General features: G+C 60.2%; 2 protein-coding genes across 2 annotated transcripts in view; both read left to right on the top strand.

The window, feature by feature from the left end:
• The window catches only part of LOC136047353 (histidine--tRNA ligase, cytoplasmic), a 513,020-nt gene that overhangs the window by 107,605 nt on the left and 377,992 nt on the right, over positions 1-27,423 (top strand). The window lies entirely within an intron of this gene.
• Positions 20,853-26,729, top strand: CXXC5 (CXXC finger protein 5). Its single transcript, XM_065734406.1, has 2 exons — positions 20,853-21,649; positions 25,575-26,729. Exons 1-2 carry the CDS (start codon positions 20,864-20,866, stop codon positions 25,617-25,619), a joined length of 831 nt encoding a protein of 276 aa, XP_065590478.1. The 5' UTR covers positions 20,853-20,863; the 3' UTR covers positions 25,620-26,729.

The following is a 27,423-nucleotide window of genomic DNA, read 5'->3' as shown; positions in this document are numbered from 1 at the left end:
GGGGGGTGGGGGTGGTTTGTGCCCCGCCGCCACCGCTCGGCGAGGAGCGCCGCACCACCTCGATGGGAAACGGGGGGGGCACCGAACCGCGGTGTCCGCTGTGTGGCTCCGCGGAGGGGAGCGCGGTGCTGCGGGGCCCTGCCCGCGGGGACTGGGTGCCTGCGGAGGGGGTCGGTGGCTGCCGTGCTCGCACGTCCAGTCCCGTGACGACGAGGGTGCGGAGGAGGTGCGGGAGGCTGCAGGGGCTGAGCCGCTGCGGGGACGCTGGGTGCCCAGCAGCCGGGCTCCCTCCCGGAGCTGTCCCCTCTCCCCTGCGCGCAGCTCCGCGCTGGGCTCCGTCGCTCACAGCCCCACGTGCTGCTCGCTCCTGTCCCCGCCGCCCGCTGCCGTCCCGTGGCCGGACGCCGCTGTCCCAGCCCCACGTCCTGCCCCGTGGAGCCCCCGCTGGGAGCGGTGCAGTGGGGCCGCGTGGGGCTGCCCCGGCCCGGTCTCCCACTGCCTCTCCTGCGCTCCTGCCCCGGCCGTGTGTTTGTTTTCCCAAACCCAGGGTGCAGGAACAACCTCTTGATTAAGTGTATTAATAGTTAAACTTTCAGCTCATAGCTTAGACTCACCAGACCACGAAAAGCCTCCGTCCTTTACTCATGCTCTGTTGCTCAACTAAAATATTGCACTCAAAAGGGTTTTTTTTTTCCTTTCCTTTTCCCCTGACTCAACTTTGACTCCTGGGAGCTCAGGGGCTCCTCACAGCCCTGGGCTGGGGGGGAACCCCAACTGCCAGTCCCACAGCCCGGGGTCTGTGGGATCAGTGGGTCAGTGGTTTGGGAGGTGCAACTAAGGGGCAGGGGGGGTGGAGGGAGGATGTCAGGCGTGGGGCCCTGCAGAGCACAGGGTGACCCACGTGGGTGGCCAAGGGCGAGCTGTGGTCCCAGCACCTATGGGAGAGTCTCAGGTGCCTGCAGGTAGGGGTGAAGGGTGCCTATGGGTCCGCCTGCGTCCCTGTGGTCGTGGCACCGATGCTCTTCCCTTTCCCTGTGGGCTGTGCTGTGTTGCTGCTCTGTGCTGGGGTGGTTCTGTCCCGGCTTGCCTTTCCCCATGGCTTGGAAGCAGGCGGAGGGCACTGCACGGCCTGGGATGGCAGTCGTCGCCATGCACGGGTGGCAGCCTGTTATTAGATGAATAAAAGGATTTTTAAGGTCACTGGTTTTCTGAGAGGTGGAACAAAGGCCATCCTGCTGCCCTGCGTGCCCGCTGCTCTGTGGGGCTGTCGCTGCCTTGGGTGCCCTGCTGGCAAACCCGGCCAGCCACTGCAGGGAGGTGCAGGAGGATGTGCCACCCCCCAGGAACTGGTGAGCGGTCCCCATCCCGCTGCCCCAGCCAGGTGCTGCTGCTGGGGGGGGGGCGGCCTTTATAGGCACCCACACAGGTGAAGTTGTGCAGTGGGAAAGGGATTGGGATAATGGCCCTGCTGGATCTGTGTGCTGGGGCTTGGCTCTTGCTCTGTGGTCCTGCTGTGGGATTTGGGAGTGTGACTCTGTTTCCTCTTGCTCAGATTATTGCATGTTCCAAAGGGTCTCCCATGACCTGAGCTCGGGTATCCTTAGCGCTGGCAGAATGCAGAGCTGTCGCCGTAGCAGGATGCTGTGAGGAGCTGGCCCAGCTGCGGGGTTTCATGTTGGCCTTGTCCCTGCAGTGGATGGTGAAGAGGTGCAGTGCCATCTCCTGCCTTTCCAAGCGGTGCACTCAGTGCCCAGCTTGGAGGGGTGAGAATGGTGAAAGGGTCGCTGGCTCTCTCCCTCACCGACAGAGTGATGTGGATCTCCAGGGAGTGTGGTGTGGGTATGTGGGTATCCCACGGGCCCTGCGTCGTGCTGTAAATGCCGCCTTTCACTGGTGGAGGAGCCGAGCCCAGGAGGAGGCACTGTCCTGGGCTGTACCACACTCTGCTCTTGGGGTGTCAGGGCACACTGTGGCTGCCGGGCACAGTGGGAACCGTCAGCCACATTCAGCACTGGTGTCAGTTTGGTGCTGGCTGTGTCCTGGGCATGGACCAGGACAGGGCAAGGAGTGTGTGTGTGCCTGAGAGCATCCTCATGTGTTGGGGTGCTCCCCCCAGCTCCTGGTGCCATCCTGCACCCCCACTTGGTGTCCTGGCACTTGGCAGCTGTGTGAGGGCAGCCTTGGCCTTGCCTGGGAGCATGGCGTGATGGATGGTTCGCTTTTGCCTTTACAGTTCCGCCTTGAGTTCTTGTCTCCACTCCAGCTCTTTGTAGAGATGTCTGGGCAATATCCATCTCCCCCTGTCTTTCTTTCAAGAGTCTTAATCTGTGCCCAAACAGCTCCATCCATTCTGACCCCAGGTGGTCTCTTGGTGTCCAGCAAGTCCTGGGGTCACCAGTTCTCACTTATTTCTGCTAGGACTGCCCTCATGCCTTCATGCCTCATGCTCCATGAGAAGAGCTGTCTGCAGTCCAGCCCCGAGCCTGGAGCGTGCTGCTTGGGCACCTCCTGACCGTGCCTCTGTGTGATGCTGAGCATTGTTAGCATGGGTGCTCCCGGTTCATGGCCCTGGCCCCAGCGCTGGCTGTCCCTGCAGCCTGTCCCCGTGTCCCTGCTGTCTGGAGGGGCCGAGGAGCCCGAGAATTGGTGCTGGGGCAATGTGTGTAGCAGAGCAGTGGGGGCTCCAGTGGTGCTGTGCTCAGGTGAAGCTTTGGGTCCATGGTGAGGGGGAGAGATGGAGCTGTGCGCTCGGATGCTGCGTGGAGCTTGGCCTGGTCCCATCCCCCAGGTCTGGGCCGTGGCCATTACCCGTCATTGTGGTGTCCCCCTGACACTGGTGCTGTCCCCGTGCGATGCCTGGCTCCCTGTGTGCTGCTGCTGGGACTTTTCCCCAGTTCTGTACCCTGTGAGCGTGGCTGAGGGTGGCTGCTCTGGGAGCGCTCGCCTTGCCCTCTGCTTTACCTTCTTCATCTCACTAATCTGATGGCCAGAGGTATGCGAAGCATTTGAAATATGGCCTCGTTCGCTGGCTCCGGACAGAGCACGCAGGAGGCGTTCCTTCACACTCCTCTCCAGCTCGCCTCTCCCGTTCCTTCTCCCATGAGCATCCCATGGTGCAGGCACAGTGCGGGACATGGCGCAGCCTGGTGTGGGGCGGCTTGGGGTGGGGGGGGATGACAGGTGTTTTGGGGAGGGGACTCCCGCAGGCTCTGTGGTGCCACTGGTGGGGCCCAGCCCCGGGTCCCTTGCTGGGGAAGGGCAGTGGGGCCGCCCCACGGAGGCAGTGGGGCCTGGCGTGGGTGGGCACAGGGTGCAGGCTGTGCAGCTCCTGGGGGTCTGGCCCTGTGAGGTGCCCCGCTCAGCCCCGCACCTGTGCGGACACTGACCCTGTGCAGAGCCATTCATGACATCATTGCTCTCCCAGAGCTGCCAGGAGGGGGCTGGGGGCCTGGGGCAGGGGGCACTGCTCCTGGCAGTGCGGCGGGGCCCAGCTCCGGGGGGGCTGCATGAGGAGGTGCTGCGCTGCGCTGCGCCGCGGGAGGAGGCAGTGGGAGTCTGTCAGCGCTCCGGCTCAGCTGAAGTTGCTATTTAAAGCCGGGGCAGGAAAATCAATGCGGGAGATGAGGAGGGGGAGGTTTTGGGAACAGCCTCATGTCCCTCTGCCTGTGGGAGCTGCGGTCCCCCCTGCCTCCCCGCGGCCCCAGGGACAGCTCGAGGAGCTGCCCGGGGGGGGCCGGCATGGCGGGGGAGTGGGAGCCAACGCGAGGCGTTCGCGCTGTAATGCGTCAGGACAGCTCGCAAATTCCACCGAGGTGCCGGCTGCGGCCGAGCGTGTGCGGCCACACATCCGGGAGGGCCACGCTGCCAGAGCCACTCACATCGCAGGGCACAACAGCCAGGGGCACCCGCTGCTGCTCGCGTGGGAAGGGGCTCGGCCAGGAGGGCAGAGGGACAGAGTCCCAGGGCCAGTGTACGTGGGGAAACTGAGGCAGAGGGATGTGATGCAGCTGCCGGCATTCAGAGGGTGGCAGGATGAAGCCCCAGTGACCCCCCCGCCCCCAGCTGGGCTCCGTTGCCATGGGCGGGTGGCACCTGGCTGCTGCCCGGTCCCAGAGCTCCCCTCCCGCTGCCTGCAGCACTGCGCCAGCGCGGCGAGCCGTGCCAGGCTGACGCCGTTTGGCTCGGGAGAAGCTGTGTGTTCGCACATGGACGCTTCCAAAGCGAGCAGCTGGGTATGCGTGCGGAGGAGGAAGGAAGGAAGGGGAAAGCCAGCCGTCAGGGCGTTTCTATTGATGAGTTTGTTTTATCACGTAGGTGTCGAAATACTTTGCAAAGAGAGCAACCGAGCGATGTTTGGGCCTGGCCTTTAGCAGAGGCGCGATGGAGGAAGGGGCTGCGGCTGAGCTGTGCTGGGAATGGGCTGAGCTGCGCTGCCCCTGGGGCTGTGCGCCGTGTGGAGGTGTGGACACGCTGCTCTCAGGGTCTCTGTTGGCCGACAGCCTTCCCACGGGTCCTGCCTTCCCACGAGGCAGATTGTCATCCCTCCTCTCGGTGTCTGAGCTCCCATGGGTCAGGATGAGAGCTGGAGGTTCGTCTCCATCCATGGATGCGTCCTGATCTGCCTAGCGCTGCGTGCTGCCCTCCTCGCCACGTCAGGTTTTGTTTCCTTAAATAAAGAGCCTTTACAAGCACTCATTAGCCGTCTTAATAGGAAAAGCAGAGTCACCTTGAATGCGGCGAAGCGGTTCTGGGCGGTGGGTGCAGGTCGCTGCTCCCCCGCTCTGTGCCCGCACCTCCGCGGGGCACGCAGCCCGGAGAGGACGGGCCCTTTTATTTGTGAAGGCGTTGGGAGATTAGTGGGAGGATTAGTAAATATGACCCCAGGTAAAGATTAAGACTGTCAAAAAAAAAAAAAAAAAAAGCTGTTTTTTCCCCGTGCTGATGCACCGTGAAGATTAAGGCGGGATGGATTCGCAGCCGGCAGTCAGCGCGCTGTCGGAGGTTCTGGCAGGAGCAGGGGGGGGTGGATGGAGCAGGGGCACGCGGCCTGGGGGGCTGGGACCCCCCGGTCTGGTTGTGCTGGGGGCTCCTGCGGGTGGAAGCGTCTGAGCTGCTGTCCCCCACGCAAGCTGAGTGCCCCAGTAATTGCGAGCAGCTGAATGCTTGCAGTACCTGACACTCGCTGCGAGGCCGTGGCTGCGGCAGCTAATCTGAAAGGACGTGAACTCGACAGGGAAGGCTGGAAAACACTCGGAGCAGCTGAGGAGGTGGGAGCAGATCAGCCCCACTGGCTGCAGCTCTCCCGTGCATCAGACTCCCGTGTGCCTTGAGCCTCATCCCACAGATGGGCCTGGGGCTCCCCGCAGAGCTCTGGGGATTAGCTGGGACCCGGGATCTCAGCTGTGTGCTGAGTGTCCATCAGGTGAAGCTGTGTCCCACTGTGCTGCCTCACTGGGGGGCTGTAAGGTGCCAGGAGTCTTTGGGACATCCGTCCTTGTGGGGCTGGAGGGGTCTTCTGATGGGAAGCAGGGATGGCTCTGAGCTGTACTCTGAGCAGCGAGAGGGCCGGGCGGTGCCCCTGGTGCATCTCCACCCTGCTCCCTTCTCCTCCCACCAGATGTTTGCATCTGTGGCTCAGGGCTGAGGGGGATCCTCTCGTGGAGCTGGGACCCATCTCCCAGGTTTGTGGTGCACTTTGGGAGGAAAGCAGAGCTCTGCACATCCTGGCAGCCTTCACCCCTCCATACGGGCTGTGCATCGTGGCCCTGTTCTGCAGAAAGCAGGAGGGTGGCTCTCCAGCTGCCACAACTCCTCTCCTCCAGGAACCAGGGGGGCTGACCTGCTGTGCATGGCTGCTGAGCCCGTCCTGTGCCAGGGGAGGTGGGATGTACATGGGATGTGCATGGCGGTGCGAGCCCTCTGCTGCAGGCAGGCCACACTCTGCAGAATGGTGCAGGCCTCAGGAACCCCGTGTCCACGTGTGGCTGGTTGATGTGCCTCACTGCTCCCTGAGGTGCAGAGATGCCCCTTGGGGGGGGGGAGGGTCTGTGGAACTGGAATCCCAGCACTCCTCCCAGCACTGACTGAGCGTGCCAGCAGTGCTCTTGGAGCTTTTCTGGGTGCCAGCCCATGGTGCTGCTGCTGCGGGACTGGGGAACACAGGGTCCCCCCTTCCCCGGTGGCCAGGCTGTTCCCTGCCCAGAGCTGTTGTGATGCCAGCTGGAAGCAGAATAGGCGTTGCTGTAGCAAGTGGAAACTTGAAGGGGTGAAGCACGGCCATTTCCCCTCTGAGAGCCACCTCCTGTGGCTGTGTCATCGCACTGGCACAGGGACTGCTCGCCAACGCGAGTAGCATCAGGGACGGATGGGTGGCAGTGAGGGCACGAGCCAGCTCTGTGCGAGTCACCTCTAATCCCTCTGGGCAGGGCCGTCCCAAGGTCCCATCTGCCACCCTGCTTCTCATGGCAGCTCGTGGGAGCGGAGCAGCTGAGTGCAGCCTGCTGCCCCCAGGGACGGGGAGGACAGGGGCAGGATTTTCCTGGTGCCAGGGCTGTGCTGTGCCGTCCCTGCCTGCCGGGGAGCTCCAGGGGTCTGCACTCAACTGAGGGTCTTCACCTTGCTGTGTCCCTGCAGGATGTGGCAAGGGTGGGGGTGGACTGGGGTGGGAGATGCTGGCACAGGCCCCAGGGGCACTGTGCTCTGTCTGCGTGGAGGCCTTGCTTGTGTGCAGCCTCCAGTGCGGGTCTGTTGTATCTGTGATGGGGTCAGGCCCCAGTGCCACCAGCCCCACTTCTCCCTGTACTGGAGATGCAGTGTGGCTGTGGTATGGGGCAGCACTGGGGCTTTCTGCCCTGCTCCTGGCATAGTGGTTGTGGGCTGCTGGGGCTTGCGTGGCTCTGGGGCTGCCTGTCCCTGTCCAGCTGCACCCTGCTCTGTTCAGGATTGGGAAGAAATGCCCCCAAGGACAGGAGGAAGAAGAGGCTGTGACTTTGGCAGCAAAAAACGTCACCCCTCTAAACACAGATTAGATTTAGATTTGAGCTGTGACCCTCTAGATTTAGATGTGAGCCCTGTGACCCTTCCCTCCCCCCCCTCAGCCCCGTATCTCTGTCAGGTGGGGTTTGGCCCAGGGTGCCCACGGGGTGGGGAGCAGCAGCATCCCCCGACCTCGGTCCCACGGGGAGAGCGCTTTCCCGCTGCAGGGCCGTGCTGGTGCTTGGGCTCGCGGCTCAGCCCTCGTGCCCAGCGTCCCGGCGTGGGGCACGGCAGCCGTGGCTGGAGCCGCGGGGCCGCGCGGCAGCCGGAGAGGTGGTATTTGGAGCAAGGGCTGCGGCACATAGGAAATCACGTGGTGCGGAGACCTGGGGCTTTACGGGAAGAGAGATTAGAGGCGCGGGGCAGCGCGGGGCCGGCCGGTGCCTGGGGCTGCCGCCCGCGGCGGGGCTGGCTCTTCCCGCACGCAGCGCGGCCGCGAGCGGCGGGGCACCAGCAGCGGGCGGTGGGGCGCGGTGGGGCGCGGTGGGGCGCGGGCAGGTGGGCGGCGGGCGCGCCCTCCCCGGAGCAGATGGTCCCTCCGAAGCGAGCTGCCCCTTCCGCATCGATTCCCCGGCCTGGATGGTTAACGATCGCTTTCCAGGGTTAATTAAACTCTCCTCGTCGGGGCTGCTGCGCCGTGGGGGAGGAGCATTCCCTACCTGCGCTGCTGCCTCTGACTGCAGCCCCGGGGAGGGACGAGGCCGCGGCTGCAGCCGGGATTTGCTTCCAGGCCGGCCCTCGCCCTCGGTATAAATCCAGTGGCGTGGCAGTTGTGCGGGGAGGATCTCGGCGGCAGCCGGCTCTTCTCTCTAGGGCATCTGAAGCGCGGCGTTGTCAAGGTCAGCCGAGCCGAGCGCTCAGCGGCTCTGCGGCCTTGGGGAAGAGGCGGGCGGGCGGCTTCCCCCCGTCTGTCGTTATTTTTTTGAGAGCGGCCCCGTCCCTCCTCCCGCTGCCCGGTTCCTTTAGGTTTAGGCTGCAAACACGTCTCTATTTCCAATTATTTTTAAAGCCGTCAAATATTTGGCAGCTGGACAGTCATTGTAGAGTAGCGTGTTTTGCAGAGCGGGTCACCAGCCGTGCAATTGTTCGGAGTTTCTGATTCTTGCATATATAAATATGCCCTTTCATCGGGAGCTCTCAGTCGAAACTGCCATCTTTTGCCTCATTGTCAACATCGGCGAGGTTACGCATCGTTTGCTGACTCACAGCCTCCTGCTCTAATTACTCGGCTAAACTCCCTCTGCGGCGCGGGAAGCCAGTCCAATCCCCCCCCCCCCCCTTCTTTCCCTCCCTGCCCCAGCGGCCAACCCCACATCCCTGCTCCCTGCCCCAGGGCTCAGCATCACCCCCAGCCCCATCCTTGCCCGCTGTTGCAGGGTGGCTGTCCCTGTGTGTCCCAGTTTCGGTGCTGCTCGGAGCGCTGAGTGCCGCTGCCCCCACTGCAGTCCCTGGCTGCTGAGGATGACCTCGGCTGAGGACCCGGAGCTCTGGGGGCTGGTGGAGACAAGGGGGGGGGCTGCCTCATTGGGAGAAGTGCGTGGCATTACCCGACCCCACGGATGATGTGCCTGTCTCCATCCCCAGTGCCGCCCCACTGAGGGACGCTGGCTGGGTGCTGCTGCAGCACCAGGCAGTGCATCGTGCTGGGAGCCCGGGGTCAGCGGGAGCCTCCGCTCCTCCCTCCGCGGCAGCACCAACTCAGACAAGCTGTGCACTAAACCTGTTAGCTTATCCTCTTTTATCCCAGTCTGATATGATCATCCGCACTGTAAGCTTTCATCCGGGCCCAGCGTGATTTCCAGCATTGGAGTGGTTTGAACAGACGCTGCAATTACTGCAGGCTTGGTCTCACCCCTCTCCTCCGTGCGTCTCGGGCTGCTCCGGAGGGACACGCGGTGCCCAGAAGCAGAGCCATGGAAGGTGGCATGGGCTCTGCCTTATTTCTTACACACTCCCAGCCTGAGCTCACCAGCATGCCGGTGTGCCCTGACATGGCCTCGCTCCTGGGGGCTCGTGCCTTCTTCCTTCTGAGGGCCCCCGTCCCATGGAGCCCAGTGCTGTTATCTTCCCGTGTGCTCGGTGCTAATGTTGCGGTGGAAACAATGCCCTTGCAAATCCCGCTTGCTAGCAGAGGTGAAACCTAGCCTGGTAATCCAGCAGTAGCGACCGCGCGCCAAGCCAGTAATGCAGCACTGCTGGCTTTGCAGGAGCAGATACCTTATTTATTTATATATATAAAAACATATATGTGTTTGCACAGGCTTCTGTCTGTCACAGAATGGTACAACTACGCATCTTATCTTCTAAAGCCATATTTTGGCCCTTTTTTCAAAAGAAAGTGAATTTTAAGCACAGGAGACAGTGATGGTTTCTTTGGAGCTGTTACGATCTGCCATGTACAATAAATCCGTCTTAGTTTGTGGATTATTGGCCCAATAGACCGTAACAGCTCTGTCAGCCCCTCCTGGCATGCTGTGTCCAGCGAGCTCAGTGTTGTGCTGGTTCTCCTTTTTTTCTAACAGAAATTTCCTAAGGATTTTTCCATGCCATGTGCATGTACAGCAGCTGATATGGAAATCGCAGCAGCTCCGTTGTGTGCCCAGGTTTTGTTTTGTTTTGTTTTTTACATATATATTTCCCCTCTGAAAATACCCACAGGCACAAATCTCCACGAGGGAGTCCAAGTCCCTAGAATCTGTTAAAGCATAAAGGCAGAGCTGTCATGGCAGGAGAGCAGCAGGACAGTGCGGAGCTGCGCTGGAAGAGCAGGTCGGTGTTCTGGGGCTGTTCAGCTGGGCTTCCCATCGAGCACCCCGACCCTGCCCGGGGTCAGCAGGGCAGACGAGGGGACAGGGATGGCAGTGACAAGGCCAGCGCTGCTTGGGGCCGGAGAAGGACCCGTGTCCTTGGGGACTGGTGGCGGGGGGATTAATGTGGGGGCAGCTGGTTGGGGATACATCTGTCTTTGTCCTCTGGGCTGTGTGAGGCTGCTCAGGGCCAGGGCAGGGCTTGGGGTGGGCTGAGCACTGTGCAGTCGGTGCTGGGTGGACTTGCCCAGCCCTGTGCTGGGGTAGCAGGCCAGCCCAGCAGCTCTATAAGCCCATTAAGAGCTCAGTGAACCCTGCGCCTCAGGGGCTGCGTGGGGGACTTGCACTGCTTCACCAAAACCGCCTAAGCCCGCAGCCCCAAGTCCCAGCACAGGGCAGTCTGCTGCAGGGGCACACCGGGACTGTTAGCTGCCCTTAGCCTGGATGTCAGACTTGTCAAAAATGAGTGAAGGAGGGAAGAAAGCAGGGTGAGTCTTTGTGAAGGCCTGGAATGGAAAAGTGCCTTCCACTGTGTGTGTGCAGTGTCCTTCACCAGGGTTCTCATAGTGAGCAGAAGAGCAGGAGAGTCACTGTGGACATTCCCTCCTGTGGGATGGAGGTGGCCGTGGTCAGTGGGAATGGGCACGTGTAGGATCTTCCCCTTCTTGTGGGCGAGGGCAGGTGTTCTCCTGCAGGGCCTTCTGCCCTCGGAAGCTGTCTGGGGGCCCCGAGCCCTACGTGTGCAGGGCAGTGTGGCACGGCAGGCTGTGGTGGTGGCAGACACATCCAGTTCCACTTGAGCCGTCAGGGAAGGGAGAGCAGGCAGAAGCTCTCACACCCACACCTAAGTCCGGCTGCAGCTGCGGACCCCTGGACCCCTGGGCCAGGACTGCTTACCCTCTGCATGTGGGTGGAAGTCCCACGGTGCTGAACATGTCGCAGCGGTGCTGCCTGGGCTCCCCTCCCAGCAGGGCCCCTTCTGTTTGAGTGGAGCCCCAGCATCTCTGTGAGTGCATTCTGGGCTGGTTGTGTGTGCTGCTGGAGGCCTCGTGGAACTTTCGGGTTCGTCTGCCTCAGCTGCCAGCTGTCGGCTCTGCCATGCTGCTCTCCTTTGGGTGAAGAGCTGCTCAGGGCCCGGTGCTTTCTCTCCAGAACAGCACTCACAGTCTGTAATCATCTCCTCAAATCACAGCTCCTGTTTGATAAGCTGCCTCCAGCTCCTTCCATCCCTTGCCATCTTTCCTCTGTGCTAGTGGCATGGATCTGCAGCTCTCCTCAGCTCTTGTCTGTTCTGCACCTCCTGTGAGCAGCAGCTCATCCCCATCACCCCCACTCTGCACCCTGCTCCATGCCGTGCATCCCACGGCTCGCCCAGCCACGTGCCTCATGCACACGTGCTGTGCTGTGCTGTGCCTTCGCTCCTTCCACCCTGCTCTCGGGTGGCCACAGCTTGGTCTCTGGTATCTGCCCATGCCACCTGTGCTTTCTTGATGAGGCACCGTGTCTGAGATCCCAGTGAAAATCTATCTCACCCTACCTAACTCATAATCAGATTGAAGACAAACACTGGGGCTCCTTGGCACAGCCTCTTGCTGCTGTTCCACTGTATCCAGGAGGCACTGCACCACTCAGTGTCTCAGCCACCATCTCTCTGGGACATGTTTTCCCAGTGACTCTTCCCATCCTCCTGCCTTCCATCCTGTCCTGGTAAGCTAGAAAGAAGGGAGAAACCCTTTATCTTCGGTTCAGTAAGCATCAGGAACCAGGGGAGCTGGTGAACACCCAGCAGAAAGCCTGAGGTGGGGCTCGTCCCACACACTTGGGCAGTGTGAGCTGGTGAAGCTCAGCACTCATCCATCCCAGAGTCCGTGTGCGCTCACAGTGCTGCACCCTGCATGGGAATGGAGGGAGGGAAGGGGGGTGGGGGGATGGGGGGATGGGGGGATGGATACATGGATGTGTGGGTGGAAGGATGGAAGTTCTGAACGAGGCTCCCTCACCCCCACTGGTGTCATGGCTGTGGTGTCCCACCTTCTCCCACTGCTGTCCCCAGAGCCCAGCAGCAGGCAGCCGGGAGCTGGCTGCTCTCACTCACACTAGGGGATCTAGGTGCCATCGATTGTTGTTGGCAGTTGTGGTGAGAAAGCTTTGTGGCTCCACTCCCTGGGGAACGAGGTGCACTGTGGTCTGTAGCAGGTATGGAGGGAGGAGGCCCTTGGGCAACCTTACCTGTCTGTCATCTCCTTGCTGCTTCTCCAGTGATGCTCCCGCTCACCTACGGTGCCACATGCTGTACTCCCGTGTCTTCACTGACCCCAGGCTGACACTGAGACTGTTTTGGGGCTGGGTTGGTGGCAGTGGGGATGCAGCAGTGTCTTGGCTCAGCCTGGTGTCCTGAGCTGCCTGCCTAGGCTCTCCAGCCTGCATCACCCCAGCGCTGGGGCACCCCAGGAGCACACACTTAGCATGGGAGCTGCCGAGCTCGAGCAGCCGCCTGCTGCCCAGCTGGGAGCGCTGGGGTTTGATCTGTGTTATTGTAGATTTAAAAAAATGTGATTGCTCTTTCCCAGTTCCTATGTTTCCTGAGAGCGGTCTAGTTTCTAGCTTATCTTCAGACAGCCTCAGGGGTATTCCCTGGGAGTTTGGGAGTTTAATCAGGCATTGCTGGGGCATGTGAACTCTGCGTATAGTGGCTGTTCCCATGGAGGGGAGAGCCTCTCGCAGATATTTAGGTTGGCGTGCCTGTGCTGGGGGCTGGGTTTGGCTGGGAATCCACAGCTCCTTTCCTGGGGAGGGGACAGGGTGTCGGCTGCCTGCCTGGGGGTAGCTCGTGGGCCGGGCACGGGGGCTTCTGGGGGCTGCCCCCTGCAGCGGGGCTCACGGGAGGGAGCGGCTGCGCTGCGTTATTGGGTGCTTCTGTGTCTCAGCCAGGCAGCGCTCATCCCCTCCAGCCCCGGCTCTGCCACCTGCGTCCTTTCTTCCCAGTTGCTGAGTTTGTGTTGGAGCATCCTGGGTGGGGCCCACCGTTCCCCCCAGCCCCCTGCCCTCCTCCTGCAGCTCTGTGCCCCCCGGCCCTCACTTTGCTGCTCTTTTTGGTTCGGGTGATTTTTAATTCCGCCGCTAAGGGCAGGCAATCAGGAGCAGAGTGGAAATGACCGATAGGCGAGATGTTGGGCTCTGCTTTGCTGGTGAAATTGAGGGCTTTTGTTGCTGGCTGTTTAGCAGGCAGTATTTCTTTTTAGGCTGGATATATTCCTGGCAAGAAAAATGATGGATGCTCTGTTTCGTTTCCAGTGGCAGTGTTTCAGATTCCTTGCTCCAGGGCAGAAGCTGAGCTAACTCCGATTCCGGAGCAGCTCTGGTACCTTGGCAGCTTAAAGGCCACGGGGTTGCTTGAATGACAAGTGGCACTGAGCACAGGGAAGGCTCGGGAGAGTCGGTTTTGTGCAGCGTGCCCTCGATCTCTTGCAGGAAGCAGGGCGGGAGGAGTGAGAGCCCACTGAGCAGGGAGGGAGCCTTTCATTGTCTTAGTGCTTTGCAGGCAGAATGTTTGGCGTTGGAAAGCGAGCCCGACGCACAAAGGAGCGCAGCACTGCGCCTTCCCAGTGAGCGGGGCCGTGCTGCGCGTTGCTGCCGAGGCGGCCAGCTAGGTGCTGAGAAGCACCGAGTCTTGGGGCACAGCTAATTCCTCTGTCCCAACAGCTTCTGTGCTCCCCTTGCCCCCCTGAGCCCTGCTGTGCCTGGCTGGGGGGTCTGGGTGCAGACCTCGGAGGCTCAGAGCAGCTCCTGTGCTGAGCTGGGCCTGTGGACACTGCAACATGGAGCAGCACTGTGCCCACCCCGCCCTGGCCATCAGCCTTCCTCTTCTTTCTCTTTCTTCTTCCTATTTTCCTTATGTGAGCATGGCCAAGTGAAACATGGTGCTGACCAAAAATAACAGCCACGAGCAGATCCAGACAATGGATAAGCCCCCAGTGAGGGCAAGGGCGACCCGAATCCTCCCAGAGGAAGACGGGATTATTCTGCGTGCTATTAGACATCTGTCAATAGCTGCCATTTGTGGACCCCGCTGCTTCCCCCACGACTCCTTCAGCAGCCCGTGCGCCTTGCACAGGGCTGCCTTTGGGGTGATGGCACGTGTCACTGCTGTCAGTGCAGCCTGGCCCTTGGGGGTGGTTTTGGTGTGGGCAGCTGAGATGCTCCCAGGTCTCCTCAGATGCCCACGTCCTCGTCAGCCTGCAGAGGGTGGCTGCCTGGTCCACGCCCTTGCTGCTGCTGTCCTTTTGTGGCCCCTTTGGGCTGGGTCCCTGCGTTTGGGTGGTGGTGCATCACTGTGGAGCAGGTTGCAGGGTCCTGAGCATTCCTTGGGCTGTGCTGTGCCCTCACAAGGTTATAATGGGACGTGATGCTGAGAGCTGGGGCAAGCAGGGCCTCCTTGGTGCTCTGGCTGCTTGGGGAGGTGGTGCTGGTGGGTGTGGGGCTCTTCACTGACAAATACTCCCATGCTGCTGTCCCTACAACTTTGTTTTTAATTAACTTTTAGAAGCTTTGCTGCTGCTGATCAGTCTCTCTGTGACCCAGTTATCAGTTATACCCCACATAATTTATGCTTTAATCGGCCCATCTGTTAACCATGGTGATTCACATGGCTCAGGGCTGCGAGGGTCTCCCCGGGCAGGGGTCCCTCTGCAGTGCTCAGTGCTCCTGTGGGGTGCCGGGGCCGTGCAGGGCAGCTTGGCAGGGGGATTCCCTGCAGGACTGCTGGCACATGGGCGGGCTGCTTGTCTGCCAAACCTCCTTTGGTTCACGCGTGTCCCCTCCCACTCAGAGGGCCCAAGTCCCTTCCTTTGAAATGCTCTCTGCCAGTTCTGCTTGGACGCCCTGGCTGCGCACAGTGCTTGCATAGCAGTGCCTGCTGTGGTGCCACGCTCTTGCCCCGGGGTGCTGCAAACCGTGGGCTAAGTGTCTTCTGTTTGCTGGATGTGCCAATGCCCAGCAGGCAGCAAACGTCCCCAGTGCCCTTCCTGAGGGGTCGTTCAGCCGAGTCCGTGTGCTGCAGCCGCACAGTGCTGTCTGTCACCTCCCTTGGCAGTGTGGTGGGGCTGTGCTGGAGGGTCTGGGGGCTTCTGGGGGAAGGTAGTTCTGCTGGGCTGGGACCACGTCTCCAGGATGTGCTGTGTCTGCTGTACCCACAGGGCAGTTGCTGGCTGGTTGGGGTATGCAGCACCTCGTGGCATTATCTGGGACTCAGCGGGTTTATGTGCTGCTCTCAGAGCTCTGCCTCCTCCTGTGGCCACGGGTGGGGGACGGCGCTGAGGAGTGGGCGAGCATGGAAGCGCTCCCCAGCAGAGCCGTGCCACGGCGCGTGAATGTCAGATGCTGCTTGGCTGCGAGATCGGCTCTTGCAAACACAGATCTGTTCAATCCCATTTGGAGGGAGGTGGGGGAGGCGGGGGGGGCCTTCCCGAGTCTCAATCTGGTAGGTTTTAGTTACAGTCGTTTTCGGATTTGGGCAGTGAACGGCGCAGCTTTGGCACGGGGGGATGGATGAGCCGTGCGGGGAGCGCACTGGGGGAGGTGATGCTGCCAGCCCCCGCTGTCCCCAGGCTGCAGGGCTGGCCGTGGCCGTGCTCGCCTTCACTGCGTCCCCGGGCAGCAGCTGCGTGAGCAGAGGAGGGGGAGGAGTCGCCCGGAGTTGTCCACAGGGCAAATGGAGCCCTGAAACACTCGGATGGACGTTTCAAATCGCGTTATCTCCATAACCGCCCTGCTCTGGCCCTTCCAAGTGGCAGCGGAGATAAGTGGATTTCGAGGGAGCGCCTGGTCGTCTGACATTTAAGGCTCCGTAATCCATAACTACTGCCCCTCAAAGGCAGGATGCAGCCACACTCCCCAGCCGGGCAGCGTGGGGCAGCCCCACGGGTCCCTGTGGCAGTGGCTGTGCACCTGGACGGGTTGGATCAGGGATCACTGAAGGGAGGAGACAGAGCTGCTCCTGGCACCACAAGGACGGGGCTCCAGTTACCGGCATGGAGGTGCTGGTGGCATGGTAGTCTGCTTGGTGCAGTCAAAGGCTCCTTGGAAAGCCAGGGTGCTTTTCTTTTGGTCTGAGTGCATCTGTGCAAGGCAGGAGCCAGCATGAAGGTGGCACTGCCTTCTGCACACGGAGCCGAACACGTGCATGGAGGTGGCGTGGTCCCAGCACCCATCCCTGGCTGGGATGAACCGTGAGCTGCTGCTGGGAGGCACCATGGTTGGAGAGTGGCTGTCTGTGAGGAGGAGGCTGGTGGGAGCCACTCCGTGCGCCATGATGATGTGCCATCTGCTTTCAGGGCTAATTCCAGATGCTGGATTTAATCTTCCATAGCTTTTTTAATTCAGGAGTTGGCTTCTTAGCGTCCCCCCGTGCCACCTCGGTAGCGGAGCGGCTGCTGCTGCCGTCCCTGTAAGGATGTTCTGGAGATGAACCACGTCTGTGGAAGCGCCCATCTGGTGCCCTGTCACAGCACCGGCCACCTCACCACCTGCAGCACCGCCCAGGACCACACTGAGCCTCTGTGTCCTCTCCTGATGCCCCAAGAAACTGAAGTGGGTGGCGGTGACTTGGTGCATCTGCGAGCAGAGCTTCTGGGTGGACCAGTTTTTGGGAAGGTGCATGGGAAGACCAGAGCTTGCGGTCTGTTGGGTTGACAGTGATGACTTGCAAACAAAGAGATGAAGGATGCCCTTGTGCATTTTCTGGTGGTACCTGTGCCTGGTGCCAGGTACCATTAAGAAAGCCCCTGGACGGATGTCCTGCAGCGACATGCAGCCTTTGTGCCTTCGCTTCTCCCCTCATCCCTGGTTCCCTTTGGTTTCCCTGCATGCCTTTGGCTGTTAAGCAGCCCGGAGGTGGCAGTGCCATGGTCTCTATCCCTGTGCCCAGCTCTCCTCTGCAGCTGGGGCCTTGGTGGGTCCCATGCCTCCAGGTCAGAGCAGAGACACTTGTGGGCCCTGGTGAGGACCAGCCCTAGCACAGCGGGGTCTGCCTGTCCTCCTGTCTGCCTGTCCGTGCAGCTGTCTGTCCGCCTGTCCCAGCGCATCGCGAGGAGGTGGGGGCTGTGCCGGGTTGTTGGCCGTGCCTTGAAGGCGCGGGGAGGGGCGAGGGGGAGGAAGCGGGGACAAAAACCCTGCGGTGGACACAATTACAGCCACGTAGTGCCTCCTTTTTAGAGGCTGAAAAGACGCTGGTTTCCCTTCCGTCGTCCGTCTGCTCCACCTCTGCCGGCCAGACAATGGCGGGCCCCGGTGCCCACCAAGCAGCACACAATGGGGAGGGAGCTGTGCTCCCGGAATTTAAAGAGCTGAACTTTTAATTTTTGTCCCTTTGTCTCTCGAGCCTGGTAGCACCTCGGCTTCGTCTTTTCTTCTTCTTTTCTCTCTTTACGTTCGTGTCTATGCATGGCTGAACGAGCGGTGGCTCTTACGGGAGCAGATTGATTTATTTAAAATTAAAGGAAAGCAGAAGTTATTTTTAAAGACAAGAGTTTTTACATCTGAGGGAGCTGATTGCTTTCCAGTAATGCTAGGCAGCAGGCAGTGAAATAGCACAGGGGGCTGGAAATCGCCGCCCGTCATTTCCACTCAGCTCTGCTCCTCTCTCCGATAAACGCTTCCTGCTACGCAGAGCTGCGGTGCCCGATGCCGACACTTGGGCATCCTCTGCTTCTGAGTTTCGGGGCTGGAGCACTGCCAGCACAGGGATGGGGCGGTGGGTGCCCGGTCTGTGGAGTTTGGGTTCTTTGGGGTGAAGCGTGCGGGAGGCAGCAGCGGTGGCAGGGATTGCTGCTCCCAGGAGGGCAGCGCTGGTGTCGGGGCATCTCCCTTCAGGTTCGGGGCTGCCTTGAGCGGGGCTGTCTGGACCCTGCACACTGGGCTGGGGGCCTGCCCGCCCTTGGTGGGTCCCCTTGAGCCCTGGCACGCCTCCAGCCTAAGCCGCGCGGCGCAGACCTGGGCGCGCGGACGCATCACATGCTGCTTAATGCCGCGCTGCAGCTAAGCACCTTCTGACAGGGACCCAGCTGACGCCGCACGGCGCCTTCCCCAGGGGATGGGGGCCAGGGAGGGGGCCGGGGCCGGGGGGGCCCGCTCTGCCTTTCCTGGGGTCAGCCATAAAGACGGGATTAAGATAATTAATTCCTTCCACCCCCTACCCCCCCTTCCCACAAATTAGCGACGCGGGACTGGGGCGGTGGGGCGTGGGGCGATGCTGGGGGGGCCCTGCCCGTGGGCACCCCGGGGCGAGGCAGCGCCAGGCGGGCGCAGATGGCGGGAGCTGGTGGTGCAGCCGTGGGACAATGGTGGGATTGTGTGGTGCAGGGCCGAGATCGGGCAGCTGGGTGCTGCGCAGGCCAGCGGTGCTGCGCTGTGGAGGGGACGCGGTGCTGGGCCCCGGTGGGGTGGGACCGGGGAGTGGTTCCTGCTGCGGGCAGCCACAGACGGCCAGCCGTTGCAGCCGACAGCAGGGGAAGATGTGCCCTTGGAAATAACTGATGGAGACAGACCACAGTGCAGTGTTGCATGAGGATGGGCATGAAGGCATGGGGCTGCTGGGAGCACGGCTGGTGTCGGGGGTCAGGCCCAGGGGCACTGGGAAGGGAGCTGCTCCGGCTGGGAGAAGCCTGCTGCCACTGCCCTGCCTGCTGCATTGCCCGCAGCCTGCCGGCCTTGGGGCCCCGCAGGGTGGGACTGTGCCCTGGCTGTGTGAGATGCGGATGCTCCTGCTGTCCTGCAGCACGGCACGTGGTGGAGGTTTAAGGGCAGGAGCTCAACAGAGAGCCCCAGAAGGTGTCTGAGCGATATCAGCGGCGGCTCAGGCTCCACCAGATTACACGGAGCGGGAGCGTGAGCTTGGCAGGCTGGTAAATCCGGGGCTGATCCAGCAGGGTGCTTGCGGCTGCAGATCCCCACCGGGCAGCCAGGCCTGGCCGTGTGCGCACAGAGCTGGGGATGAGACCACCGCTGCATTGCCGAGCAGTGGTGGGCACTTTGCCACTGCCCTGGGGGTGTTCGTGAGGTGGTGGGGCCGAGCCCTCTGTGTGTGCTCCCTGCACGCAGTGCTGGTACTCTGCGCTGCCGTGGTGGGGCTGGCGACCCCTGCCCGTCCTCCCACCCTGGGCATGTGGTGCCTGCACTGCCGCAGGCCGAAGCCCACTGGGCCATGCTCGGCAGATCCACAGCCCTATCCCCTCCTTTGCTCGGTGCCAGGGCCGGGCAGTGTGGGGCGAGCGGGGCCACCTCTGTGAGGGGCGGAAGAGGAGAAGGGCCGCAGGAAAGGCGGTCGCAGGCGGGCGTGAGATAATGCCGCCGGGCTGCTTTATCTCACATCCTCCCGTTAGATGCTTTTCCTGCCGCGCTCCCCTCCTGGCCCCAGCACCGGCAGCTTTTGTCACTGAGGTGTGACCCATCCCAACGCTGCAGGAGCTGGCCGGGGCCTGCTGCTGCTGCCCGGCACCCCGCAACCTTGCTGCCCACCTCTGGCTGCCCGGCCTGGCTGTGCCACGGCGCTGCCCGCGTGGCTGCCGGCCAGGAAGGGCAGGCTGTCCTGCACCGCAGCCCTCCCTCCCACGTGAATCGGAGAGCTGCGGGCTGGAACCCGAGTCCTGCATCGATCCGCGCTGCATCTTAAATCCCACAGCAGCTGAAGCAAGCGGTTTTAGCGCGAGGGTGGGGGTGTTTTTCTCCGCAGGCGAGCTCTCTTCTGCGTCGGGGTGAGATGGGCTGTCTTCCTGTTCCAGTAATGTGATGTTTGGCACAGGCACCTCGCCCCCGTCTGCATCCAATGGCTCTGCTGCTGCGCTCGCCCGCAGGCAGCACCCTGTGCTGTGGCACAGAGCAGGCAGCACCAGGCTGTGCCGAGGGGCGTGGGGTCCTGCAGAGCTCTGTGCATGTGGGGCTGTGGCTGGGGGGGACTGCATGGGGAGGCTGCAGGAGCGCTCCCTACTTGCGCCCGACCCTCCCCAGGGTAGTGGGACCAGCGAGGGGCCCCCTCCAGCACTACCCTCCCCCAGCTGCTGCTGGGGTGGGGACATGGGTTCCTGCTCCGCTAAGCCCTGGAGCTTTTCTCTAAAGCCTGATTACTCTGGCAGTGCCTGTGCGTGCGTGCATGCGTGCGTGCTCGGGAGGGGAGGAGGAGGAATTTCACAACAAGTGTTGGCGGCCACGCCGGGCCCAGCTGCCCCTGAGCCCCCAAGGGCTGCGGCGCTGCCGGGGACCTGTGCCGAGGGGCTCTCTCATCACCTCCCTGCAGTGACGCGTGGGAAGGGGACGTGGGGCATGGCACTGATGGGTTGGCAGGCCGTGCATTATGCGGCTCGCCTCCCTTCTGCCTGGAGCCAGGCTGAGTGCTGCCCTGGAGACGAGGGCCCAGGGAGATGGTGAGCAGAGCCACAGGCGGCGTGCCACATGTCCTGCATCACGCACCGGCCCTGCGGGGCTGCGCGCTGCTGGAGCAGAGCAGGACGGGAACCTCGTGACTGCCGTGGGGCTCCGGGCCCTGGGGGAGGAGAGGCAGTGCTGGGGGCCCTTCAGCAGTGCGGTGGAATTGCTGCTGGGCCAGGGCTCCCTTTGTGCCCCCCATCTCTGTCTGGACGGTGACCCTTTTAGAGAGCAGCAGAACGGATCTCCACCGAGGTCTGTTCCCTGGAGTTTCTTTGTTTGTGGCGCTGAGACTTTCATGGCAGGGGGAGGAAGAGCTGCTCTGAAAAGCCCGTTCACTCTTGCCAGTACTAACTCTCTTTTATTTTCTACTTCCAGAGCCGTATGTTTTGTATCAGAGCCGCCGAGTATGTCTCTGCACTGAAACTGTGCTGAAGACCTTTGCGGCCAAGCCTGGAGGACCTGCCCCGTTCATGAGCGCTCCCGTGTGAGCTTTGTCCGGCGGCTGGTGTGTTGGTGCTGCAAGAAGGGCTTCGGGGGTCTTCTGCTTGGGCTTTGGGGGGTGCTTTTTTTTGGTTTGGCTTTGTCGTTCCGCTCCGTGCACCATGTCGAATTCGGGCTCCCATCAAGACACTGGGAACAAGCCAGAGACGGAAAAAAATAATCAAGATGACTCTCATCCCCCCATCATCTCCGAGAGGAGGAACAAAAGTGGAATAATAAGTGAACCTTTGAACAAAAGTCTTAAGAAGTCCCGTCCGCTCTCCCACTATTCCACCTTTGGTAGCAGCAGCTCAGTAAGCGAACATTCAGAGAAAGGCAACCCCTTAACTAATGGCAACGAAGCAACTGTGGATAAAAGTAATTCTACCTCAAAGCACAAAAACATCTCTAGTATGCTGAGCAAATTAGACAGGGTGGCAGAAATCTCCTCAGAAGGACAGAATGCCCTACAACAGTTTGCTCAGTCGACAGAAATGCTCAAAAGAGTGGTACAGGAGCATATTCCTCTAGCAGGCGACCATGGGACTGGTATCTCTGATATGGAGGCAGTCTCAGCTGCAGAGACAATGAACAGCCCCTCTGATTTTCCTTACCTGGGGGCTTTTCCCATCAACCCAGGCCTTTTCATTATGACCCCTGCTGGCGTGTTTCTGGCAGAGAGCGCGCTCCATATGGCTGGCTTGGCAGAGTATCCAATGCAGAATGAATTGGCATCTGCCATCAATTCGGGGAAAAAGAAACGGAAAAGATGTGGCATGTGCCCGCCCTGCCGAAGACGGATAAACTGCGAGCAGTGCAGCAGTTGTAGGAATCGCAAAACTGGCCACCAGATTTGCAAATTCCGAAAATGTGAAGAACTCAAAAAGAAGCCTTCTGCAGCACTGGAGGTAACCGGCCCCTGTCAGGCACCCTAACCCTTCCTCGGGCAGCTCTCCTGGGTTCGGATCTTGCCCTAGATAATAAAACACCTGGTACTTCCTACTTTTTTTCTTTTCCATTAACAGTTCTCACCACGAATTGTGTACGTTGCCCAGTGCCCCTGTCCCTGCCCCCTCGGCTGAGGGCCGGGGACACCTGGTGCTGGGGGCCCTTTGTCAGCATCTGAGCAGCGCTGGGTTGCAGTGCTGCTGCTCCCGCTCCAGGCAGCGGCTGCTGACCTGGTGGTTGGGTCGGAGGATGGCAGGGCAGCGGTAGGGCAAGAGCCTGTGGGCGGTAGGGGTGTGAAGCTGTTTGAGGTGCACCTGGAACCCAGTCCTTTAGCTCACCCTTCGTTCTGTGCAGTAGCAGGGAGCCCTGTCTTTGTCTGGGAAGTGGCTGCAGGGCACATTGGGCATGCAGGGCTGTGTCTGCGCTGGGGCAGTGCTGCTTCGAGCATCTGTGGGGCTCGCTCAGGTGCCACCTGGAGTACGTGTTCCCAGTGGCACTGGGATGTCTGCTGCAGTGCAAGATGCAGCCCTGCTCTGGAAGTTGTGCTCAGCATCCCCTCGATTCCCTTGCACATGCTGTATCCACGCTCTGCAGGGTGATGCTTTGTGGCTGTGGGGACTGTGCCATCGCAGTGATGCTGGCCTTGGAGCTGCTGGCCTACCCACTGGGCTGGGGGCTGCTGTGCTGAAAGGCACCTTGCTGGTGTGGGGACTGCAGGAACGGGCAGATGCTTTGTGTCATGGGATGGGCTGGAATTTCCTCCGGGTTATGCGCATCCCTCAGGCACATGGTCCCCTGAGTGAGTGCGATGTGGGTGGGGGCTTGGAGCCCTGGGGAGGGGCTGTGCTGTGCTGAGGCCCCTCTGCAGATCCCCCACATTCTGTGTGTGGTTTCTGTGGGAGCCCTTCCAGCTGTCTGCTGTGCCTCCCTGTCCTGCTGCTGCTGCTAAGTGCACCCGCAGAGCTGGCGGCGGCCAGAAGTCACCCTGACATCAACTGCATCGTGCAGGCACGAGGGCATGGCCTGTGTGCTGCTCTTCCCAAAGAGATAGCCCACTGTTTCCTTAACTGCGTCCCACGTTTTCAATTAGCATCAGCTCTGAATGAATCATGAAGGGGAAAAAAAATCTATTTGGGCGGTGGGGATGAGGAGAGGGGGGACTGTGTCTTTCAAAAACCGCTGTATTGCTAAATTATATTCTTGTTCTAATTTGCTGAGTCAGTGATCTGGAAAAAGGGAGAAAGGAAAAAAAAAGTTCATCTCTTCGGAAGAGTCCTAAAGCGGGTCAATAGAATCAGAGCTCGCATCAGCCGGAGGAGCCACTCCTTCCTCCCAGCATGGCGCTGGTTGGGGGACAATAAATAGCATGGGGAGCCCATGAAACGCTCACCCCCTTGATTTGTTTTCCTGTTCCACATCTGGCTGAGATTGGAGCTGCTCAGATAGGGCTTTAGTTTGGTAGGACTGGGTCCTACCCTTCCTGGGTGCAGGGCAGTTGAGGCTGAGGAAGGCGGGTGATGCTGGGCCATCTGCTTTTCTGGCACAGGCACTCCTGCAGCAGCCTGGCCAGGTTGTCAGCCTGTGCCACGCGTTCTCCTTGGTAGGGCTGAACGAGATTGCGGCCCTGTGCCTCTGGGATGGTGGCACCGGAACCCTGGCTGGTGCCCCAGCATCAACTGTGTCATTGCCTCAGCCCACGTTAGCTCTGCCTTGGGCCAGCCTGAGGGCCCCTGCATGCCCCGCAGCCCTGTGGAGCTGGTGGTGGGCAGTGCTGTGGGCAGAGGTTCCCGGCAGGCTGCTGGCACACAGCGATGATGGTGTTGGGCTGGGAAATTCATAGGGCTTCAGTGAGACGTCATCCCAGCACGGGGGCTGTGGCAGTGCTGAGTGGCAGAGGAGCATCCTGCAGTGACCCCCTGGGCCATTCCATCTGCCGGCCACGCGTGTGGACAGCAGCGTCCTCAGAGAGCCTGGACAGGGGCTGCAGCTGTGATTAAACATTGATCTAAAATCAAGCAGTAAAAAAAATAGAATTAAACCTTTATGGCAGCATAAAAATCAGGCTAAGTCCCTGTCCCGCCATTAAGCTTTATCTGCACATCTTAAGAGCCTGAATAACCAGTCGCTGCTGGTGTCCTGGTGGAGAGGCTGCTGGATGAGGCAGTAGGGCTGGCCAGGCAGGTCAGGGGCTTGAAGTGGATGGCTGCACGGCCTTGCACCCACCGGGCTAATCTGGGCCCTGCCAGTCATGGGCAAGTGGTCCTGGGCTTTTCTGCTGAGCTGTAGGGCATGTGGAGGACACAGACAGTGCAGATTTTACTCAACAGTGCTGTCCTCCATCCTTGGTGGGGTGACCATGGTGCTCCTGCTGATGCTGGAGTGACGATTTTTGTCACACTGTGGGGTGATGGAAGATCTGCCCTGCTAGAGCTGTTTGTCCTTTGGTAACAGAGAGCTGTCTCACACACATCCTTCCAGAACTGTTAGCAGCTCCCTGTCCTCCCTCTCATGGGTGAGGACTCGCAGAAGAGCTGGCTCTTGCTGTCAGTCTGTTGCTATGTGCCCTGGGCTCAGCGCGGTGGGTGAACCCAGTGTGGCTGGGACGTGGTGCCGCAGCTGCCGGCCTCATTGGCTCTGGCCTTTTCAACACAGGCCGATGGTACCTGTGTTCCTCAGGCACTTGGTTACGGTTTGCAGGGACTGTAGCTCGTCCCAGACACCAGGGCTGGGAGCAGGGCGGCCCTGTGACAGTGCCATGTTCCCCACTGCGACACCACTGGGATGCGTGGGACCTGAGGGGCTCACCAGGAGAAATGGTGCTTCAGACACCCATCTCCTGCTGTGGTGGCAGCAGCACGTGTGCTCAGGGAGCTCCCAGCTGTTCTGTACATGGCATCAGAGGTCGCGGTGGTTCCTCACTGCTCGCCATGGCCTGGCAGGGTTTGGCTGGGCTGGGACAGGGATGTGCTTGCCAGACCTTGGCTCAGTGCTGTGGCTGCTGCCACTGCCGTCCCGAGCTTGTTTGGGTGTGGAGAAATGCAAGGAGGGGACTTCCGTGGGTGCCCTCGGTTGTGGCCTGCCATCCCCCTGAGGCACGTTTCCTTGCTGACCGCGTGGCACCCATTGCTCTGGCACTCTCCCACCTCTCTCTGGGCCCTCCTCCCTGAGGGGCACAGAGTCTCTCAGGGCCTTTGCCCCACGAAGCTTCCCTCCCTTCCCAGGAGGGGGCTGTGGTGGCCCTGCTCGGGGCTGCCCACATCAGCAGCCCTAGTCCCCTGCCCCCGCCCAGCACCACGACAGCAGGTGCTGCTGGGGCTGTGGGTGCCATGGTGGCGGTCAGTGGGGCTACTGGCTGCTGCTGGAGCACCTGCATTCCTGGGATGAACTGGGAGCAGTGTTCAGCAGCTCCTGACCACTGCCAGCAGGGCCTGGGCTGCTCCCAGCCTCGTGCACGGGTGCTGGGTCCCTCCTGCTGCCTGTCTGTGTGATGCAGCATGGGGGGCAGGCTGCCCTGTGCCCGCCCATCCATTGTGCTCGCTATGTGCTGAGGGGAAGTTGGAGGTTGTGCCATTGTGCCTGCATGGCACGGGGAACAGTTTGGGAGGGCTTCCCCCTGCAGCTGCAGGGCTCGGGCAGAGGGGCACCCTGCAGGTGCTGCTGGCACTGCGTGCAGCCCGGTGTCCCCTTGGCCGGGAGCTGGGCCTGGGCAGGGCAGGGCTGGGTGCCCATTGACGGCCACAGCAGCTGTGGCCCCACATCCCAGCCCCACAGCCCCACAGCCCCTCAGCCCCTCAGCCCCTCAGCCCCACAGCGCAGGGATCGGAGCTGCCCGCCTAACGCCTTGTCCCTCTGTCCTGTCCCTCCCCTTTCTCTCTTCCTTTCCAGAAGGTGATGCTTCCTACAGGAGCTGCATTCAGATGGTTTCAGTAGGAACGGGAATCCCAAAGCTCTGTCATCCAAGTGCAATGTCACTGCTTGCTTGTGTTGTCTCAGGCAAGGGATTTTGGCTGAAATGAATGGATGCACCTGTGTCTCTTTAGAACCAAAAATATTTTCTCGCAAATTTCATTCCTGTTTTTATATATATATTTTTTTTTGCGTTTGTTTAACATCTTCGAGTCCTAGTCAGACATTTAACTGCTTTTCAAATAAAATAATTAAAAGAAAAAAACAATGGATCTGTAAAGTACCAAGACTTAATAGACAGAGTATGGACAATCAGTTTCTTTCTGTGTTTTGGTGTTGATGTTGTTTATGTGTGAAAGATGCAGTACTTGTGTAGGGAATGTAAATTTACAGTAACCTTTTAAAATCTAGTTACTAATAAGCACTACTGTAATTTAGCACAGTTGTTTAATTGCACCCTCATTTATACTTTTTATTTGATTCTTTCCCGTCATACAATAGAGTGGATAGTTTCTAGAATGCCTCAACTTCATGTTTATAAATGAGAATATGTTTAAAGTGATGTAGTACCCCTCTCCTCGCCATTCACCTGCGTGCGTGTAACCAGCAAGAGGTTTGAATGAAGGATAGAAGGAAACAATTGCTGCAAAAATGGCGCTCTTCGAAAAAGGAGAAAAGAATTTCAAAAAGGAAAAAAAAAAGAAAAAAAAGGAAAAAAATTGTCATTGTTAGTTTATTAATATAGAACAAGAAACACCGCGTACAGAGAAGCTCCTAACCGCAATGGTTCACTCCTAGAAGCAATTTTTGTAAACTTACTGAAGTTAAAATAAAACCAATATTGCAGGACCTGTGCTGAAGCAGTTACGAAAAGTGATATTTCTCTTCTGTTCAAATCCCCGTCTCCAGCTCTCTACATCATTAAATTGAAATGCTGTTTGTAATGTTTTAGCAATCCAGGCTGTTTTTGTGAATAAAATGAATGCATGTTTTGTGTCATTATTCACAGCTCTGTTATTTCACCCCGTCCACGTCTCGAGCAGTGCTGCCTGCCGTGCTGTGTGTGCCAGGCAGGCAGTGTGGCACGGAGCACTGCTGGAGGCTGCGTGGGGACACAGTGGGGCGAGGGCGGGCAGGGCACGGAGCTGCTGGCACTAGCATGGGGTGGCTTCCCTGCTCCTCACAGCACTGCAAGGCTGGGGGGGACCTGTCGTGCTGGAGTCTTGCCACGGGTGCATGCCCTTTGTGCAGGTAGGATTCGTGTGTCACAGGTAACTGCACTGTGACCCTTCTGTCAGGACAAGTTCCAACTGCATGCATCAAAAGGAGCTCCTCCAGGTGAGTGAGGTGGGGGGCAGATGTCTGGTGTCTGGGACAGCTCCTGCAGTGCATGGTCAGTGGGACAGGGCATGCTGCGCCATGCTGGGGATGGGGGCTGCTGGGAAAGGGATGCAGCCGGGCTTCGTCCTGGCTCCAGCATCTGCTGTCCAGATGTGTGCCCCAGGGAGGGGGCAGTGGGGCAGTGTGTGAGTGGGCTCCGTCCTGCAGGCAGCGAGCTGCCAGGCCGGGCAGAGGGCAGTGCCTGGGGCTGCAGGGGAGATGTCCCCAGGCCCCATCTTCAGCAGCTCTCGCCCCGGCTGCCCCCACTCCCATCTGCTCTGGACACACAGGGCAGAGCCTCCTCCAGCAAGGAAAATAGGTTTGGGAGAAATAAAGAAGCAGAGGACACAGCTGCTGTGCCACCATGCTGTGCCCAGGGAGGTCTGAGCCATGCTGCTAGCAGGGCAGTGGGGGCTGCAGCCTGGCCCTCTGCTGACCCACACCCCCC

The sequence above is a fragment of the Cyrtonyx montezumae genome, unplaced genomic scaffold, assembly GCF_038088225.1.
Source record: "Cyrtonyx montezumae isolate F1298 unplaced genomic scaffold, pur_monq_1.0 scaffold_18, whole genome shotgun sequence".
Taxonomy (NCBI): Eukaryota; Metazoa; Chordata; class Aves; order Galliformes; family Odontophoridae; genus Cyrtonyx; species Cyrtonyx montezumae.
This window is presented reverse-complemented; position numbering and strand designations above follow the sequence as displayed.